This window comes from Lytechinus variegatus, chromosome 5 (genome assembly GCF_018143015.1).
Source record: "Lytechinus variegatus isolate NC3 chromosome 5, Lvar_3.0, whole genome shotgun sequence".
In the NCBI taxonomy this organism is placed as follows: domain Eukaryota; kingdom Metazoa; phylum Echinodermata; class Echinoidea; order Temnopleuroida; family Toxopneustidae; genus Lytechinus; species Lytechinus variegatus.
This window is the reverse complement of record NC_054744.1, coordinates 2,361,497-2,379,510: the sequence shown is the minus strand read 5'-3', so window position 1 is coordinate 2,379,510 and position 18,014 is coordinate 2,361,497. Positions and strand designations below refer to the sequence as shown.

The 18,014-nt window shown below is 34.0% G+C and overlaps 1 protein-coding gene across 1 annotated transcript; it reads right to left on the bottom strand.

The window, feature by feature from the left end:
* Nucleotides 1-1,001: 1,001 nt before the first annotated feature.
* On the bottom strand, nucleotides 1,002-17,569 carry LOC121415054 (adenylate kinase isoenzyme 6-like). The gene is made up of 4 exons (XM_041608129.1): nucleotides 17,456-17,569; nucleotides 7,309-7,460; nucleotides 5,727-5,872; nucleotides 1,002-3,438 (listed from the first exon to the last, which is right to left on the bottom strand). The coding sequence occupies exons 1-4, from the start codon at nucleotides 17,505-17,507 to the stop codon at nucleotides 3,249-3,251; spliced, it is 540 nt and encodes a 179-aa protein (XP_041464063.1). The 5' UTR covers nucleotides 17,508-17,569; the 3' UTR covers nucleotides 1,002-3,248.
* Between the last annotated feature and the right edge of the window lie 445 nt (nucleotides 17,570-18,014).

Sequence of the window (18,014 nt, the reverse complement as noted above, 5' to 3'; positions counted from 1 at the left end):
TGATCTAACTCTCTCCTAATATTATGGAAAGCCAACAATGTCAAAATGTTCCTTACATTACATGTTCTTGTGTTTACTGTGCTCTTTCCTAACTCGTGAGTGGTGAAGACAGGTATCATATTTATCCTTCTGAAACAGTTAAAAATGACTGGAGAGAAAAAAATGAGCTGATACTATGATCCTCTACTGTTGTTAGAGATTTATGCCACTATTGGCTATCCATAGTTAAACTTCAACTTTAAACCAGAGTTTAAATTAAACCCAACTTCAGAATATGGACCTATGGGTTTAGCCTATATGTGGTATTATATTACCCGAGATGCAGACCATTTGCTTGTAGAACAAATGAATGTAAATCACTGGGGAACTAGACAAAATGTCACAAGGACTAACTGGCAATTAGACCAAATTATTTAGTTGATGAACTAGTTGTGGATGAAGACTCATACCATGTGGGATGAAGTGGAATGCAAAATAGACAAAGTGCCCCATATTCTGAAGTCAGGTTTAACTTGAACTCAGGTTTTAAGTTGTGGTTTAAGTATGGATAGCCAATTGTTACATAAATCACTAACAGTAGAGATATCATATTTCAGCTCATTTGGCTCTCAAATCATTCATAATTGTCTAGGAACTATAAATAGACGATTGTTTTCACCGTCGATGAATCAGGAAAGAGCACAGTAAACACAAGAAACGTACAACTTAGTAAAAATTGTGACACTTTTGCCTTCCCATAATTTTAGCAGAGTTAGACCATGGTCTAATTTAAACCTGACTTCAAAATACAGGCCATGTATCTAGCCCAACTAGCAATTTACTTTTGAATCAGCAGGCACAAGCTGAGCTAAATTCACCAGTCTAACCCCCATTCACAACATCTACTGATTGATTTTATTGATTGATATCTTGATTGGCAGACTAAGGTGTCTGTAAAAGAACATTTTGACAAATAAGACCGAAACACTGCAAATAACACACATATTTTGATACTGGCCTGAATTAAGCCAATCAATGCCCTTTTATTCAATTTGATTACCGGTACATCTGAATGGTAATTAACAATCTAAATAAAAACAATCCAAACAGCAATTTTTATACGAAATGGATGAGGAAGAAAGAAAAGCATTAAAACATACATGTATCCAAATACATCTGGGCCCCGTCCTACAAAGAGTTACGATTGATCCAATCAATTCTAACTCTATGAAAATCCATCAGGGTCATAATTTTTTTCTACAGGAAATTAAAAAAAATGCCTTTTATAAACACAGGAGAACACACTAAATTTTTACGAAATCAATGAATATACATTCATATCAGAATTTTTTTCAACAAACATGCATTTCACATGTTGACTTTGCTGGCTTTGCATACTCGGATCAATTGCAACTCTTTGTAAGATGGGCCCCTGGGGACTCTTGGAAAAGATTTGCAATCAAATGCAACTACAAACAAATCAAACAAAACTTGATATGCAACCAATAACAAAATCATATTGGTGATCTGAAATGAATTTGGTTATATTCAAACATAATTTCATAAAACTGCATTGGGCACCCGGTTAACTCATTCACTGAATATTTTATTCCACAGATACAGTTATTTCAGCTAAAAATAATGATTTAAGGACTTAACTATTTAAAAAATGACAAAAGGATTGTTCCTCTATGGCTACTGATCATGAAAGAAACAAATTAAAGAGCAAAAGAAATACAGATAATATTATATTCATAAAAAGATAAATGTAAGTCGATAGACATGATCAATTGAAATGCTTCGTACTACAAGATGTTGTTATGTACAATGCCCTGGACGCAAAATGCACCCCCAAACCCCCCCCCTACTTTTTGTGATATATTGCTATCAAGATGTTGTTGCCCATTAGTGAGCAAACAAGTTGGGCACACAGATGAACATCAAAATTGCACACCTTTTGACTGGCTGGCTATAGCCTGGTAACCAATAAATATTGTAAAATGTAAAATAGAAGGTAAACCTTAAAAAGTATTTCTTATCCTCATGAAATATGCAACAAATGACTGATTTGAACATCGTGCCGAATCAAACAACGATATCATCTGATATTACCTTGTTAAAAAAATATGATTTTTTTGTTTTCATTCAACTTTTGGATTAGCCTTTGTCTATATTAACAACAACAATTTTAATATGACCCATGGTGCCTTGCCACGTCAAAAACATGTTTGTTAAATTTCAAGAAATACATTATTTCTTCTTACTTTTCCTGCTACATAATTCACTTCAAGCATTATCTGAGTATCAAAGGGAAGGGAGATTTCAACTAATCTAGAAAGAGCATAATTACATGTAGGCAAGGGCGGAAATCTCTCCCAAAAGGTAAGGGGGACCAGGGGCTGGAAAATTTGACAAGCAAAAAAAAAGAAAAGAAGGTCATCACCCCAAAAAGCAAGGCCATCTCGACCAAAATACATGTTTTCTTTCGATTTCTTCTCAAGACCTCCAGAGGCAAGGCGTTGGGCGAAAACATTTTTGTCGGCTAAAAAACACCTGGTGAAATCCCTGAATGTAACTAAATAATATTAATAGCTACGAACACCATTGATTTCCAGACACTACAAACATAAGACAACAATGGGAAAACATGATCTTTTTATTTCTCAAAAATGGGAGAATTATTTTGTAGGTGTGCACGACAAGATGCTTTTACTGTGACTGCTCTTTCATAAGTTGAGGAATCTCACCTTTCTGCTTTCGCAAAAGATAAAGTTGTTACCAAAAAAAGTAGTTGGTACACTTTCTAAGATTTATTCCTCAAACAGAGCATAATAGGAACCTTCTAATCTGTCTTTAAGTGGAATCAGTTAACTCATTGACTGCTGAATTGAACTACCCATAGGATTTGTACAAAGGTAACCTAGTTTCAGTAGGTAACAGATTAATACTAGACTGAAGACAGGAACTCTTGACCTAAATCTCCTCAAACAGTGCCCACAAGTCCGTTCCATCTCTCCTCAAAGATTGGTTTGAACAGTTAATATTGGACTACAGACAGGAAACATTGATCTGTATTTAATAGTGACATGGCTTCTTCAGCTGATGCAGCTTTAAATAGTCCTGAAGATGTTAATACTACATATGGTAATTGTTTTTTTTATTTTTTTTTAAATACATAAGAAAGTAGAAATGCACATGCAATATCAGCACATACTTTATACAGACATGATATGATGACATAACAAAAAACGATGTATAGTGGATATGTCTCATCTCTTTGACGCCTTCCACTGCCGGATGTGATCCGCAATGGTGTTTATGTTTGTCTCCATGTCCTCGGGTGTGTTGCTAGGCAACTCTCTGACGATGGAAGGTAAGTAAGAGCTGGATGCTTCCTCCAAGATGGTCTGGAAGATCTCGCACTGGATGTTGTCTTCAAGCTTGCGGCCAGAATAACCTCTGTATACCAAACAATCAAAGTCAAGGAACAAAAACTGACTCGTAAGTGTTGCAAATTATAATTTGATTCATTTAAAATTTAGGGGCTGTAAGGGGTTTCCCCATTCCTTGTGGATAAAGACAATAACACAGAATGTAAAAAAATAAATAAATAACATAAATAACAATAGCAGATGCAATGATTGCAATCCTCATATAAACCCTCAAAAAAAGTTCTGCAACTCAAGTTTGAGTGGCAGTAAATTTCTTAGTTTGCCATCATCATCATATGTAAAAGTTGTACCATTGGAAAGCAAGAATATTCCTCTTTACAATTATGTGTCATTTGTAATGCTAATGTTATGGAATGTGCAGACACGATAAATATGCAGCAATGTAAAAAATGAAATGTTGCAAAATTTGTTCTTTCCAATAGCGAATTTCCAATTGTTTCAAGGATGGACCGAGTGTGAATGATATGATGCATTGATGCCTGAAAATCCACACATTGTGTATTCACATTTGCACAATGGATTAGATGTGTTTGGAGTAATGTCGAACCTTGTCATTTCAAAGTTTTAGGATGTTTGATTAAAAAAAAGAAATGTTTGTCTCAATGTTACTGAATTTTTATGAAAGTTTTCACTCCAAGCAAATCATTCCATGCACCTGACTGCACGGTCAAAATTCTATAGAAAATGGAGACTCTCAGAAGAAAACAATGCATTTGGCAACATTCCACTTCTGACTTTTCCATATATTCAGGGTAACAGAACATTCCATGATTACCTAATCACAGTAGATGGCACAATGGCACATCATTGTAAAGAGGAATAATCAAGCTTTTGAGTAATACAATTTTCATCTTTTATACCACAGTAACAAAACATATATCATCCCTCAAAGTTGCAGAACTTTTTTTGAGTGGTTTATATTCATATACCTATCTCAGATTCATTTATGAAAAGATAATAAACTGAAGATACAACCATGACAAAATGACATCCAATGAAATAAATACTCATATAATTTCTTTTCAATCTCGTTTCATTTTTTGAGGGGGGGGATTTTGACTGGACCTTAATGAATGAATTGGAAATAAGCTTCCATTTTCAGGATATTGTAGTCTGAATAATGCCATAGTCAAGACTGGTGTAACTAACTGCAGACCGACCAAATCTATTACGATATTCTAAATGACTTACTATCAGTCAGTTTGGAGTCAGACCAGTTGGTGTGACTGTCACATCAACAAGGAATATCATCTAACCAATGATATGAGACCTACAGGACTGGACCACGGGTCGTGTGGTCCAGTGGTTAGAGCATTAGACTCAAATCGTAAGGTTGTGAGTTCAAATCCCAACTCTGCCATTGTCTCCACTTTGATAAAAAGGCCCGAGAGTGATTTCTGTCATTTATAACATCATGACTGATTAACCTAAACGTAAAATGTTTCCTAGGTAATTGGTTATATACCATCTTGGCGTTTACCAGCAAAATGCTGTCCTGCCGAGTTCCTATGGGAGTTACCATAAAAGAAACTGCAACAGGTTGTATTCTTAAAACAGGTCAACTGCGGACTGTTCAATTTTACTCCATGTCTTATGGAATGCTTTATCTCCACTTTTCCTCTTTTAATAATCATGATAATGTACTAAAATTATAGTAGTAGCTGGTTCCTACTTCTAAGAAATATTCATGTGTAATTGCAGAGTACCTGTCATCATTTTAAAATATTGCTTAATGAAATATATTCTTTTAATACCATACAAAAAAGGATTTATCTAATAGTAATGATATATAGTGAATTTATACTCTACTGCACTTGAAACTTGGCTGTAGCCGAATCACCATAGGAATTTCTTCTTACTGGGTACCAAGGGTAAATCTCTTGCTAAAGGAAAACACAGCATGGCTGGACATCGAACCCACTTCCCTCAGATTGACAGACAAGTCATAACCGCTAGACCAAGATGCCCATGGTGAAATTTTAAGACATTCTACCTCAATTGGGGGATATAAACTTCTCATTATGTTTATTATCATCAACCACGTGAGATAAGACAAAGTGAACTTTTGATCAAGATAAAATCGTGTCTTTTTATATTACCGGTGTTACTATGTCAGATTGTCAGGCACAACAAATTTACCATGTTATTTAAAAAATGGACATATATAAATAAATAATGATGTTAAAAAAAATAAAGAAATTGGATTAGAATTGAATATTGCACTGAATGCAATACTACCCAAGAGCAGTAATTTTCTTTAACAAATAAAATATAAATGAATGCAACATTGGTTACCTCTGCTCAAGTCTGTTGAACAGAATTGAGTTGTTTGTACGAAGGACATAGACAAGGTCAAACCAACGCTCTGGGAAAAATTCACAACTATGATAATCCACCACTTTCCCGCCATTTTTCATGTCTTCCTCTAGTTCATCTATCACCTATGTCATAAAAGAAAAACGTAATTAGTTCACAAATGGGTATGTAATAATAATAGGTGGTGCAACATTAATATGAAGAAATGATATTGAATTATTAGAATAAATGTGCATTAAATTTAAAGGTCAAGTCCACCCCGATAAAATATTGATTTGAATAAAAAGAGAAAAATCAAACTAGCACAATGCTGAAAATTTCATCAAAATCGGATGTAAAATAAGAAAGTTCTGACATTTCAAATTTTCGCCTATTTCTAAAATAGTTATGTGAACGAGCCAGTTACATCCAAATGAGAGAGTCGATGATGTTACCCACTCACTATTTCTTTTGTTTTTTATTGTTTGAATTATACAATATTTCAATTTTTACGAATTTGACGATTAGGATCTCCTTGCCTGAAGCACAAAATGTTAAAATAATGGAATTCCACATGTTCAGGGTGGAATGAAACTTCATTTCACATGACAATGACGAGAAAATCAAAATATTTCAAATTCAAACAATAAAAAACAAAAGAAATAGTGAGTGAGTGACATCATCAACTCTCTCATTTGGATGTAACTGGCTCGTTCATATAACTATTTTTTAAAAATAAGCAAAACTTTGAAATGTCACAACTTTCTTATTTTACATCCGATTTTAATGAAATTTTCAGTGTTATGCTTGTTGAATTTTTCTCTTTTTATTCAAATCAACTTTTTGTTGGGGTGGACTTGTCCTTTAAAAGGGCTATATCAAACTTCTTCCCCTCCTCCTCTTTCTTTCTGTCTCTTCTTCTTCCTCCTACTTCTTCTACTCAATTAATCTTTTTATATGTTGGGTTTATTATGCTGTAAACCAAGAGGCAGTTTTTACTTGCACAGTGCACACTCACTTTTAAGTAAAATGTCAAATTACTTCACCTCGTACTGATACACAGAATGTTTTCATCCGGGATAGTTTTGAAGCTGCTGAAAGGGATTACTCTTCAAGGTTCAAGGATTATAATAATTAAAGTATCATTACTCAACTACAATTTCTATTAACAGATATGTTACTCTGACATGAGAAATACTACCCTGGAAAGCATGGATAATACATGTAAGTAGATGAAATGAGGCCCTGTAGAAGAAACACGCCACTTTTGCATATATAAAGAACCCACTGCACAGAGTATGGGGAAACAATGTTGTACGTAGTGGTCCACCTGCACACCCCAACCTATGTATGAATCCAACCAGATTAGACACAAGATTTAAGGGGTCGACCATTGTGAACAAAAATGCAACCCCTAAAATGATATTGTATCAAACTCGGCTGGATTCGCCACACATCTTCAGTTACATCTGGCGGGAAACGCAAGGGATACAGTGTTTCAGTTAGCTTTTTGCCTCCCAGGCACAGGTGACACCATATAAAATATATATTAACAATCATTATAATAACAATAGTATCTCACCCTGTCTTCGTCCAAGATTGGACATTCATAGTCTTCATCCCAGCCTTCATATAGTTCTTTTTCCTTGGCCACATCACCAACATTGATATAATCAAGTTCAAGCTGCTGAGCTAACTCTTGGCCTAGAGTAGATTTCCCAGTACCAGGTGTTCCTAAACACACAAACAAAATTAACACATAAGGAAAGGGGGGAGCAAATTGGCCAAGACTGTGTGTGGTCTCTCATTGATGAATAGCTAGTCTTAAAATTTACCTTTTGAAATAATTATAATACTGAGAATTCACCTATACATTAATTTCTTCACAGAAACTAACATGTTTTGGGAGGAAAGGTATTTAATTTGCAACTTGGTATTAAAACATAATAATTGTGGTATGAATGTATTGCATTATTTTTGAAGTACCTAATCTATTCAGGTATTACATAAAGTTCTCAAAATACCCCTTTACAGGTCTGATTGTCAAAACTTATCAGTTAGTGCCACATGCATGCATTTTGACTTATGAGCTATGTATACTTTTATACAAATTTTAACAAACCACTTAAAATCACCTTTTCATGAGTTTATAAAAAAATGCTAACTTGCGCTTTGCACTCTCATTTATTGTAAAAATATATTAATCCATGCATCCTGTTAATAATTACAAATGTGATTAAAAGTCCAGTTTTCAGGCCTTATATCAACAGATTTCACTCTCATTAGGCTTTGTTAGATTTATTAAATGAGATAATATCCTTTTCATAAATCCTGAATCTGATTTCTCTTCATTTCATTGATATTCATAGCTAGATCTAGATCTAAATAATTTTTTATCGAAAATTTACGTTATTATTGCTACTTGCTGGGAAGAGTAGCTATACCGAGTTTCGGCAAATATTTCTTCTGTTATGAAGCAATATTTGCCGACTTCTTAAAAATTTACACCCAAAACATGTTGGGTGTGCGAGGTTGTGCCTTGCATAAATGGGAGTAAAGCCTGACCCTGTGCATTTATCATAAAAATTCAGTATTTTCCAGCATATAACTCAGAAAGGTGGTGAGCTGATTATATTCATTATCATTTTTTTTATAATTCTTGCGCCCTTTTCGTCAATCAAAAGATGGAATTTAACAAAAGGGTGTGGAAGCACACCCTTTTCTATATTTTTTTTTTATTGTAAATAGTTATTATTATAATATTAGAACTATAAATCTAAATTTTGTGTTTTGTTAAATAATAATTTTCATCTACAAAAAAGTTCTTCAAAACAGCATTTTGTAACATCGCTCATTGAAGCTACATCATAAAACGAAGCGGTTCAAGCCTTTTGTATTTGCAGTTTTTACGAATAGGGATGCACGAGATCGGTTTGGTAAGAATTTAAAGAATTCTCTCATTTTTCGTATTTTTTGTGCTAAATGGTCACACCTTTATACGAGGTGTATAAAGGGATGTAATTTTAATAAAATTTATGTTTAAAATGCAATTGGCAGTTGCAATGTTAAATATGAGGGGAATTCCCTTCTTGTGTACAAAGTTTGCTAGGCATAGTCCCATGCCATATGCGTGTCTAAGTTAGGCTCCGTGATGTAATCACAATATCAAAATAATTAAAAAATATTGTCACGGATTCCTAGTCTTTACGTACGGGCCTCCAATCCCTTGAGTCTCTGTATGGTAAGTGGAGCCAACGTAGTTCAGCGGAACAACCAAAATAACAGAGACTGAAGCTTTTGGTCTAACTGTTATAACCAACCTCCACTACGTCAGTATGTGTGAGTGAACTGATGTAGATCTAGGGTGCGTTCATGGGCCACTTTTTTTACCCTAGAATCATGATTCAAATCATGATTCTGCAGAATCACGATTGCATTTAGTCAAAAGTGAAAATAAATGTCTTTCAAATCACAAACATGAAACACGGAAAAAGGAGCGTTTGGAAAGGCATTATTGTAGAATCACAAATGAAAAAGGTTGTATAAATGCTTGATTGAAATCATGATTCTATGACATCGCTGTGTTGAGCTTCCGGTTTGACTCTTGCCATGCTCAAGGCATGCACTATGTGCTATGCATGCATTACTTGTCACATGCATTATAATTTAAGTTCTGTGTTGGTCATCGCATTGTCCAAGTGCTGCTTTTCATTTTTTTTTGGTAATGGCTTCAACTTAAAATCATAGAAAATTAACTAAATAGACAATAGTCAAAGTTGTTGTTCAGATAACAGTATCAATGATTTTTTAATTTGGATCTATGCTGAAATTCACTTCCGAACACCATTTTCAATGACCCGACAAGATGAATAGAAACTAGATTTTAATTCGTCATGCGGACGAATTAGGTGGTCTGTCTTTATTATTGCCATCATGATCACTATTACCATGTTCATGCAGATCAATGTGATCTTCATGATGACAACTGAATGTTGATTATGGATAGAATACTTGTGAAAGACGGGAGATGATAAAGCACTGTAAAAGAGTCTCTTTGATGTATGACAATACATGTGATTAAAAAAAGTAATCATAATCTGTTTTATCTTGCTAAATTTTAACTTTTGTACCTTTAAATTATCATAAAGGATCATGTACGAGGTGGTAAAAAGAAAAAAAAAATGGGGAAAAAAAAATCATCTTGTTTACCCCAGGACTCGAACCTCCGCCCTCGAGAAAGCAAGTCAAATGCGTTATCCATTGAGCCACGATATACCCCATAGAGATTACACGTAAGCAATTTTGAGAATTACAATTCCAATTTTGCAAGTGTTTTCAGATGATCCCGGCATCTGATAAAAAAAATGGAGGAAAAATGGAGGAACAATTGCGAAAGTTTAGGATCTCAGCTACATCATACTAAAAGCTCAGGGAAAAGTGACACTAAAAAATGGAGATATGGCTCACGAAATAGAGGAATGTCGAATCCAGTTTTGAGAAAAAGTCATGTCCCATAGAGATTACACGCAAAATGAGGAAAAATGACATGCCTCTTTTCATCGCTGTTTTACACCATGATGCGTTTCTCAAAGTGAAAATTCATGTTAACTGACGAGAAAGAGTACATTCTAAACTGCAACATATCAAAATCTGGGCGAAAAACAATCTATATTCGAGAAGTTACAACCAAATTTGCATAAATTTGATGACGTCATTTTTGAAAAAATGAAATTTTTAGTTTAGGCGCCATTTTGATGACGTCATGATATAATTTAGGGACATTGATGACATGAAATCAAATCTACAACTCATACTCTATTGATATATGAAAAAAAAATTGGGGGTCAATGGACTATTTAAAGAGCTACAGTGAATTTTCAATAGGCATGTTTTTGCCCATATATGGCCTATAGTGAGAGCTCGCGCGCACACGTGCTGCAAACTTTAACGGGTGTTAATTTCGTCATTAATGGTCGTAGAAGGTTGATCAAGGTATCAAATTGTTCAGAATTTTATTATCAATGCAAAGATGTAAAAAAAAACAGTGTTTCTGCGTTGCGTTAAGGCGTTACGCGTGGAAACGTGCGCGCATGCGTGTGCGCAAAATTTAAAAATGCTTAAAATGACCTGAAACTTACTCTACTTTGGTCAAAAAGTGATTTTGAGCATTTTGAAATTTTGACGCGCGCGTACGCGCGCGTCGTGACCTCCAGGTGACCTTTGATGACATGACCTGAAGTTGATGTGATGTAAATTTGATTGATTTTTGATAATTGATAATGGAGATATGATTGATAATGTGATTTTACAAAATGGCGCCTAGATGACATCATCATGACCTGATGACCTTGAAAAGCTTATTTTGACGTGTCCATGACAGATCCTATAGATGACATGAAATTCAATGAAATTCCACCAAGTCCATTTTGAGATAACTTGGTGACAAGAAAATTCGTAAAAATAAATAAATAAATAATAAAAATAAGAAAATTCTGAGCAAATTAAGAGGTGATCTGTCAACGACAGACCACCTAATAAACAAAATGATGTATAATAGACTGAATTCTGAAAGCAAAAGATTGATTCTTCGAGAGCCGAAATAGGCACGTAAAAGTTGACCACTTCGGGTGTCAAACTGCGCAATGTGATGCGATCAGCCCGAATCTGGGGAGAAATAGCGTTAGAATGAAGGTTGTCTAAACCCGATTCTACGGTATTGTGATTTATGTTTGTGTTTTGAATCATGATTCAAATCATGGTGTGACATTAGCACTTGCCCGATCGAAAGATAATTTGTTCAAATATTAAAATTGGCATAGTTTTTATTGTTTGTGAACAAAGTGCATAGCTTTAGGTCCCCCAATCATACACATAGCCACATAGCCACCTAACCAAGTATCCAACTATCCAGGAATCGATATTTCAATGTATCAATTAACCATGTTACAAAATGCAGTTTTGAAGAACAATTTATAGATAAGAATAATTATTATTTAACAAATAATAAAATCTAATATGTGATTACAAATAATTATTATCTATAATCATGTATTAGATTTTATCATTTGTTAAACAAATAATAAAATCTAATGCGTGATTATTATACAGATATTGACTGATGGGGTGTGTAATATAAAAATTCTTTGGACCGCCGGATTTGTATTTTCCCAAGGGGTTATATGATCACGAGGGAAAATATAAATCCTTTAGGTGGTCCAAAGAATTTTTTTTTTTACACATCCCATCACTCAATATCTGCTATATTAGATAGCCTCTAATGATGAAGATAAAGTTAGGCCTAACGATGCGTGCAGCAAGTTTATGATATTGACAGTGATAAATCTAATGTTAGATCTTGATCTATAGATATCTAAGTAACATTAGTCGAACGAGTGAATGGCCCTTTTCTAATCAAATCAACTTTGTTTAGGCCTAGCCCTAGATCTAAATCTAAATTTCGAGCCCAGTCCAGGTCCAGGACCCAAGGCAGGCCGATAATGCATGGTAACGTCTAATCCACAAGAGGGCGCCATACACGTAGAAAAATATATTCATGGACCGGTTGGTCAATATATTCATCGAAGGTGGACCGGCTGGGAAAATACATTGATTTCGATCATATCACGTGACGCGCTACGGACCAATCGCGCTTGGCTATCTGTCTTGGCTATCTAATATAAACAATTATTATCTATCTATAATAATCTATAATCTATCTATCTATCTATTTTGTTAAATAATAAATTCTTATCTATAAATTGTTCTTCAAAACAGCATTTTGTAACATCGTTAATCGAAGGTACGTCATACATAAGCGGTTAAAGCCTATTGTAGTTGCGTTGTGTACACATTTATCGAGGGATCTACACAAGATTGGTCTGGTAACACACCTCAAATTTTTTACCTTTTTATTAACAAATTTTTGGAACCTTCATCCTGTAACTCAGAGTAAAGGCTGTTTCTAATTCTAACTCATTGTAAACTACACTAAAAAAACTTTCTTAAATAATAAACATACAATGTATAAAGTTAACTGAAAGTGAATTGAAGGAACTGATTGGCTTTCTGTGCTTACAGGCATATTAATTCCTGGTCCCACCTCGTTTTTGTTTTGTGGTATGGATCAGGGTTGGCGGATTTAAATCACGTTGATTTAAATCGTGATTTAAATCGCGATTTAAATCACCATGATTTTTTTAAAAAAATCATTGATTTAAATCACTTCCATTGAAAAATGTACAAATCATGGACAAAGTATTTGTTCAATGCAGTTTTAATTCTTCAAGTCAACTGAAAAACTTTGAATTAACTTTATATCAATAAAAGATCAACAAAGTCTTCATATCTACTTAAAACAAATTAAAATCAAATTAATAAAATCAGGTAATTAAAAACTACAGATGAATGTTGTCAATAGGTACTCATTTTTTGTAAATTATGTCGAGTTTTTCTTCTGAAATTTTACATTCTTTGTCAGTTATTATTAGTCAATTTCTTTCTTAACGTAAAGTTTTCACATAATCCAAAGACTTTTCAGAGAGCAGTTTGTAAAAAAAAATATATAATATATAAAAGTCAATGAGAAAAGGTTTGTTGGCAGTTTTCCAGTTTTGATCCTTTGCCTACACATAACTACTTCTGTCATGTAAAATAAAAAAATGATACCTGCATGTAATCAACATATTTAACATGCCTCTTATTTCGTATTGTTACATTTATCATACATTTGATGTTTTGAATACATAATTATAAAAATCACTTTAACATAATGTAGTACAGTCATAATTTGACTGTTGAGAAAAGCTTTCTCTTATAAACCTTTTAAGTCACTGCAGCCCATTTTATGTTCAATGCTACAAATAATGGAAGTTTTGTATCTGCATGTAATAATGGAAAGAGCTCTATAACAACAATTTGCAAAACTCAGAATAAACATTTAACACTGCACTTTAATGTTAAGATGCAGGTACTTCAGTTACAATCATTGGCAGTTGTAAGCTGTGTCTCATTTAAAATAAAATACTTCTTTTTGTAATACATATGTTGTAATTTAAGCAGTTTTGCAGTTTTTATCCTTTAAGTTAAAAGTAAGTAGATTTTTTTTCATACTTCATGGATCAAACAGATTTTTTTTGTAGAGAATATGGGAATAAAAATTGTAGATTAATGTAAAAAAATCACAGTAACAGAATGTAGTATAGTCACCCTTTGACTAAGCTATCTCCTATATTGTTCTCCAAAACTGAGAGTTTTGCATCTATATCTGTAGCAAGAGAAGAGCTTTTTATCAAAAAGATCCTAAATATATACAGTTGTAGTCTCTCTTTGACTATTGTAAAGCTGTGACTAATTGAAAAAAATCATTGATTTGAATTATTTCTCTTACAATATACATGAATACTAGTAATTGGCAAAGGGTTTGTTGGCAGTTTTGATAAGGGATTTTTTCTCTTGGATTTTTTAAATATTTGAATGAAAAATCCCAGAGGGGAATTTTCTCTACTCACTGGGAATTCCCAATGGAATATTCCTTCATAGGCCTATGTATGATAGAATTAAGTTCAGATACATGATTCCTCAAATTTATTTTAATTGTCCATTTTTACTGGATTTTAATTACAAAATATGTGGTTAAGAACAATATTAGGGGTGAAATGTATAACATCAATATTGATGTCATTGTAAGAGTAAGGGGGGGGGATAATTACCCTTTTTTTCGAAGGAACTTTAAAAAAATCAAAAAAATCTGATTTAAATAAAAAAAATCTGATTTAAATCAAATAAATCCGATTTTTTTTATTTTTTTAAAAAAATCAAAAAAATCGCCAACCCTGGTATGGATGTTTTAAAGGTATATTTTTTATATTGAATTTGTTTGTTTTGTAAATTGGAAAACATGTTTTTATACAAAAAATATGTGCATTTTTATGCGAATAAAGAAGACTTTGAATTGATTTTAAATGTGATTTCAGCCTCCCATCCCTCCTCCCCATTTCCTGAGCCGTCCAGCAACCCCTATAAATGATCATCATCACCATCATCCCAATAACAGGTAAGACTTTTCTTTTTTTTTTTAAATAAGCAACCATTGAGAAAAAATAGCCTCCAAAAAATCACCCAGACATCTTTTCTAAGGTTCATAAAGTCTGGTATATACTTCTGACTTCTGATGGCTTCAAATAAAGACTAATGATGTGAAAAGTAGCTCAGATTCATCCTATAATGAAGTAAGCAGTAAAAATAGGTGAAATATCTTTTCTCAAATAATTCATTTATAATGTAAACCAGATATTGCAGTATATCACTACTTACTTACCTAATGTTAAACCATATAAAAGTCCCAATTTAAGTGATTGAATAATACCCCTACGTAAATTAAGTTTAATCTGACTCGAGAAAGTTTGATCCATGTTATTAAATTCAATAGACATTATTTTTGGGATATTTATCGAATTCATTCAATACATCAATACATCATAATTTTTTCCCCAAGTACATGTAACATAATACATCCGAGTAACATATTTTACAAACTAAACAGTTATTTCATCATTCAATTGCTTGAACAAAATAAATATCTGCAAGTATACATAAGTTAACATCATTAGTTTGTTTTACATCAAGCTGTAAAAGGAAACTCATAAAACATACAAACATTATGATTAAAAAATGTGTAGAATAAAAGATGTTGTTTTACTTTCAAGCTATTGGAAGCTGAAATCTGATTAAATAATTGTTACAATGACAACTGGGAAAATTAATTTAAAAAAACTAAACAACTTTCCCTATCTTTAAAATATGAGCTGGATCTACCTACCATTCATGAACAAAAAGTAGGTCTGCCATTTTATATCAAGTAAGCATTTTTTAAATTCTTCAGATGTACTTATATGTCTACCATTGTGTTGCTGAGATACCAAGCAATATGCACCTGGTTTCATTGAAATTTAAAAGACTTAAAAGACTTAAAAATGCACAAATGTGACAATTTATACATTTTCTACATAGTGGGCATTTTCACGGTAACTGACGTTACACGTCACAATTTTACACACTTTTCATTGTGTGTATGATAACCGGTATCTCTAAAACAACAAATGGTGGGAGTTTGCTTAAAACAACAAATGATGGGTGTATGCTCTTAGAGAGAAATTCCAGTTGTTGCAATAAACACTGATTTCATGAGAAAGTCTGTAAAACAAGGCTTATTTGTCAGTATATCGTCAGGGATCTAGATCTGGTACAGTTACATTAACTGAACTTTGTGAAATCCTGAAATCTACGCTGAAAAATGTTCACACCGAAGATCCCCAACACAGATAAGTGCACGTGGGACAATGTATAATTATTGCTTTAATAGGGCGTCAGGCCAGACGCCCTACCCGATTACTGTGCTTATTTGCTGATTTCTCAGCAATTACACAATTTCTTCCAGAATTCTTTGGCACATGCGTTTTATTTATACAAACAGACACTTTGGTGGTCATTTCATTGGATTCTGTACGAACTCATTTTGATATCGTTACCAAAACTAGCAGTTCCCTTTAAGATATAATCATACACACAATGAAAAGTGTGTAAAATTGTGCCATGTAACGTCAGTTACCTTGAAAATGCCCATGTACGTCTTGATATGCACCATTTAATAAGTTAATTGCTTTAATCCCAGGTGGATGGAAACTTGTATAGCGCCATCTTGGTGGTAACATTCACATTCAATTCTATTTTTACGTTCGATGGAGCTCATTTACGAGATCAAAGACTCAAAGTCAAAGTCAACTAGTCGACGAGTTCGGAACCTGTTTTTTTTAACAAAATAATAAGTTTTTAAGCATTTCAAAAGATTTTTAAGTAATTCTACAGGCATTTAAAGATGACAATTAAGTTTCTCACTGGAATGCACAAGCCAATATCGTCTGATTAAATACTACAAACAAGGTAGGAGTTTACGAGATTTTGTTGTATAAATTTTTGCCCCGCCGATGCGCAATGCGGTTGGGTGCAAAGAACTTCATCATAGCCGTAAGCTTCCCAATGTTCATCAAATTTACTGCATGCATGATGGGACTAGTCTACTGTCTAGGTTGGTTCGAAGTTGATCATCGAACACAGCAAGGCCATTTTAAAGTTGGATGGATACTAGTGCCCTTACGGTACCGGCGTAAGTACATAATTTATATTTTCCCCTTTTATTTTGAGTGCTATTGCCCATTCTACCCCATTTTGGAAAGCATATGTCCGCCTCGTATTAATAATTACACGGACGAGTCCTGGTGGGTGTTTCATAAACTTTAGCTGTTCGTAATTTAAGAGCAACTTTATTAAGTTTACCTTGAAGTCGAACTTGAAGAACGACTGGTGATCCTCCGGGCTTTCTTGTGGAAAATGGTATATTCATTGGTGATTTTGTTAAGCGTGTAAGAAAAGTTTACCAGTCATTCTTAAAGTCGTTCTTAACTTACGAACAGCTTTATGAAACGGTCGCTTCGGCTAGCGGAGCGGCCGGAGCTCCCTGTGTTAGGTTAGCCCGGGCCGGGTGGTTGTAAAATGGTCCGGTGTGCGTCTGGTGCTCCGTCGAGTCCGTGACCGCCTCATGCACCCGGCCCTCCGATCCGATTCCGTCGGCGTCGACAGTAACGAGACGAGTCTTTGTGTAGCCTGTATTGGGGGACCAAACTAAAAAAAATGAGTCTAGTATTGACTATGACCAGTTAAAGAAAATTACTTACCCGTCAGAAGAATATTGGGCACAACTCGCTGAGTTGAGTAAAAATTTGCCATAATGCTTCGGCCTCGACAAGTCTCCGCTCCGTTTATGGTCAATTTGGCATTGATGGTGTTCTCAAAATATTTCGTTGGGGAAAAAACTTATTTTTCCATTCTTTTTCTCTTTTGGTTAAGGGTCTCTGCTTTCTCATTTTCTTACTTAAATTCTAATTTGTTTAAAAATGTTTTTACGTGGTATTCCGTAGCAGTATGGAAGTAATCAGCTTGCTGATCCCCATATCCACTGCCACTGCTGCATAATTAAAGGGGAATCCAGCCTTGGCCATAGAATGTTGTGTTGGGAAGGAGAAAAATAAATTAAACAGAATAGTGAAAGTTTGAAAGAAATCGGACAAGCAATAAGAAAGTTATAGCTGCTTTAAAATTGAGATCACTAATACCATGTAGATTTCAAATTGGCAACTGGGTAAGTAAATTATGACAAGGGGCAAGGACAACTTTCCCATAGGCCATGTACTTTATTATCAGGGATTTGTGGTTTTCTCCTAAGTACCCATTCCC

What these genes read in the sequence shown, in the direction of transcription:
- LOC121415054 (XM_041608129.1), bottom strand. Translation starts at nt 17,507, where the DNA reads ATGGCAAATTTTTACTCAACTCAGCGAGTTGTGCCCAATATTCTTCTG. An exon ending in GCCCAATATTCTTCTGACGG is followed by an intron (nt 7,461 to 17,455) that starts GTAAGTAATTTT and finishes TTGTGTGTTTAG; the next exon opens with GAACACCTGGTACTGGGAAA. An exon ending in CAATCTTGGACGAAGACAGG is followed by an intron (nt 5,873 to 7,308) that starts GTGAGATACTAT and finishes TTTATGACATAG; the next exon opens with GTGATAGATGAACTAGAGGA.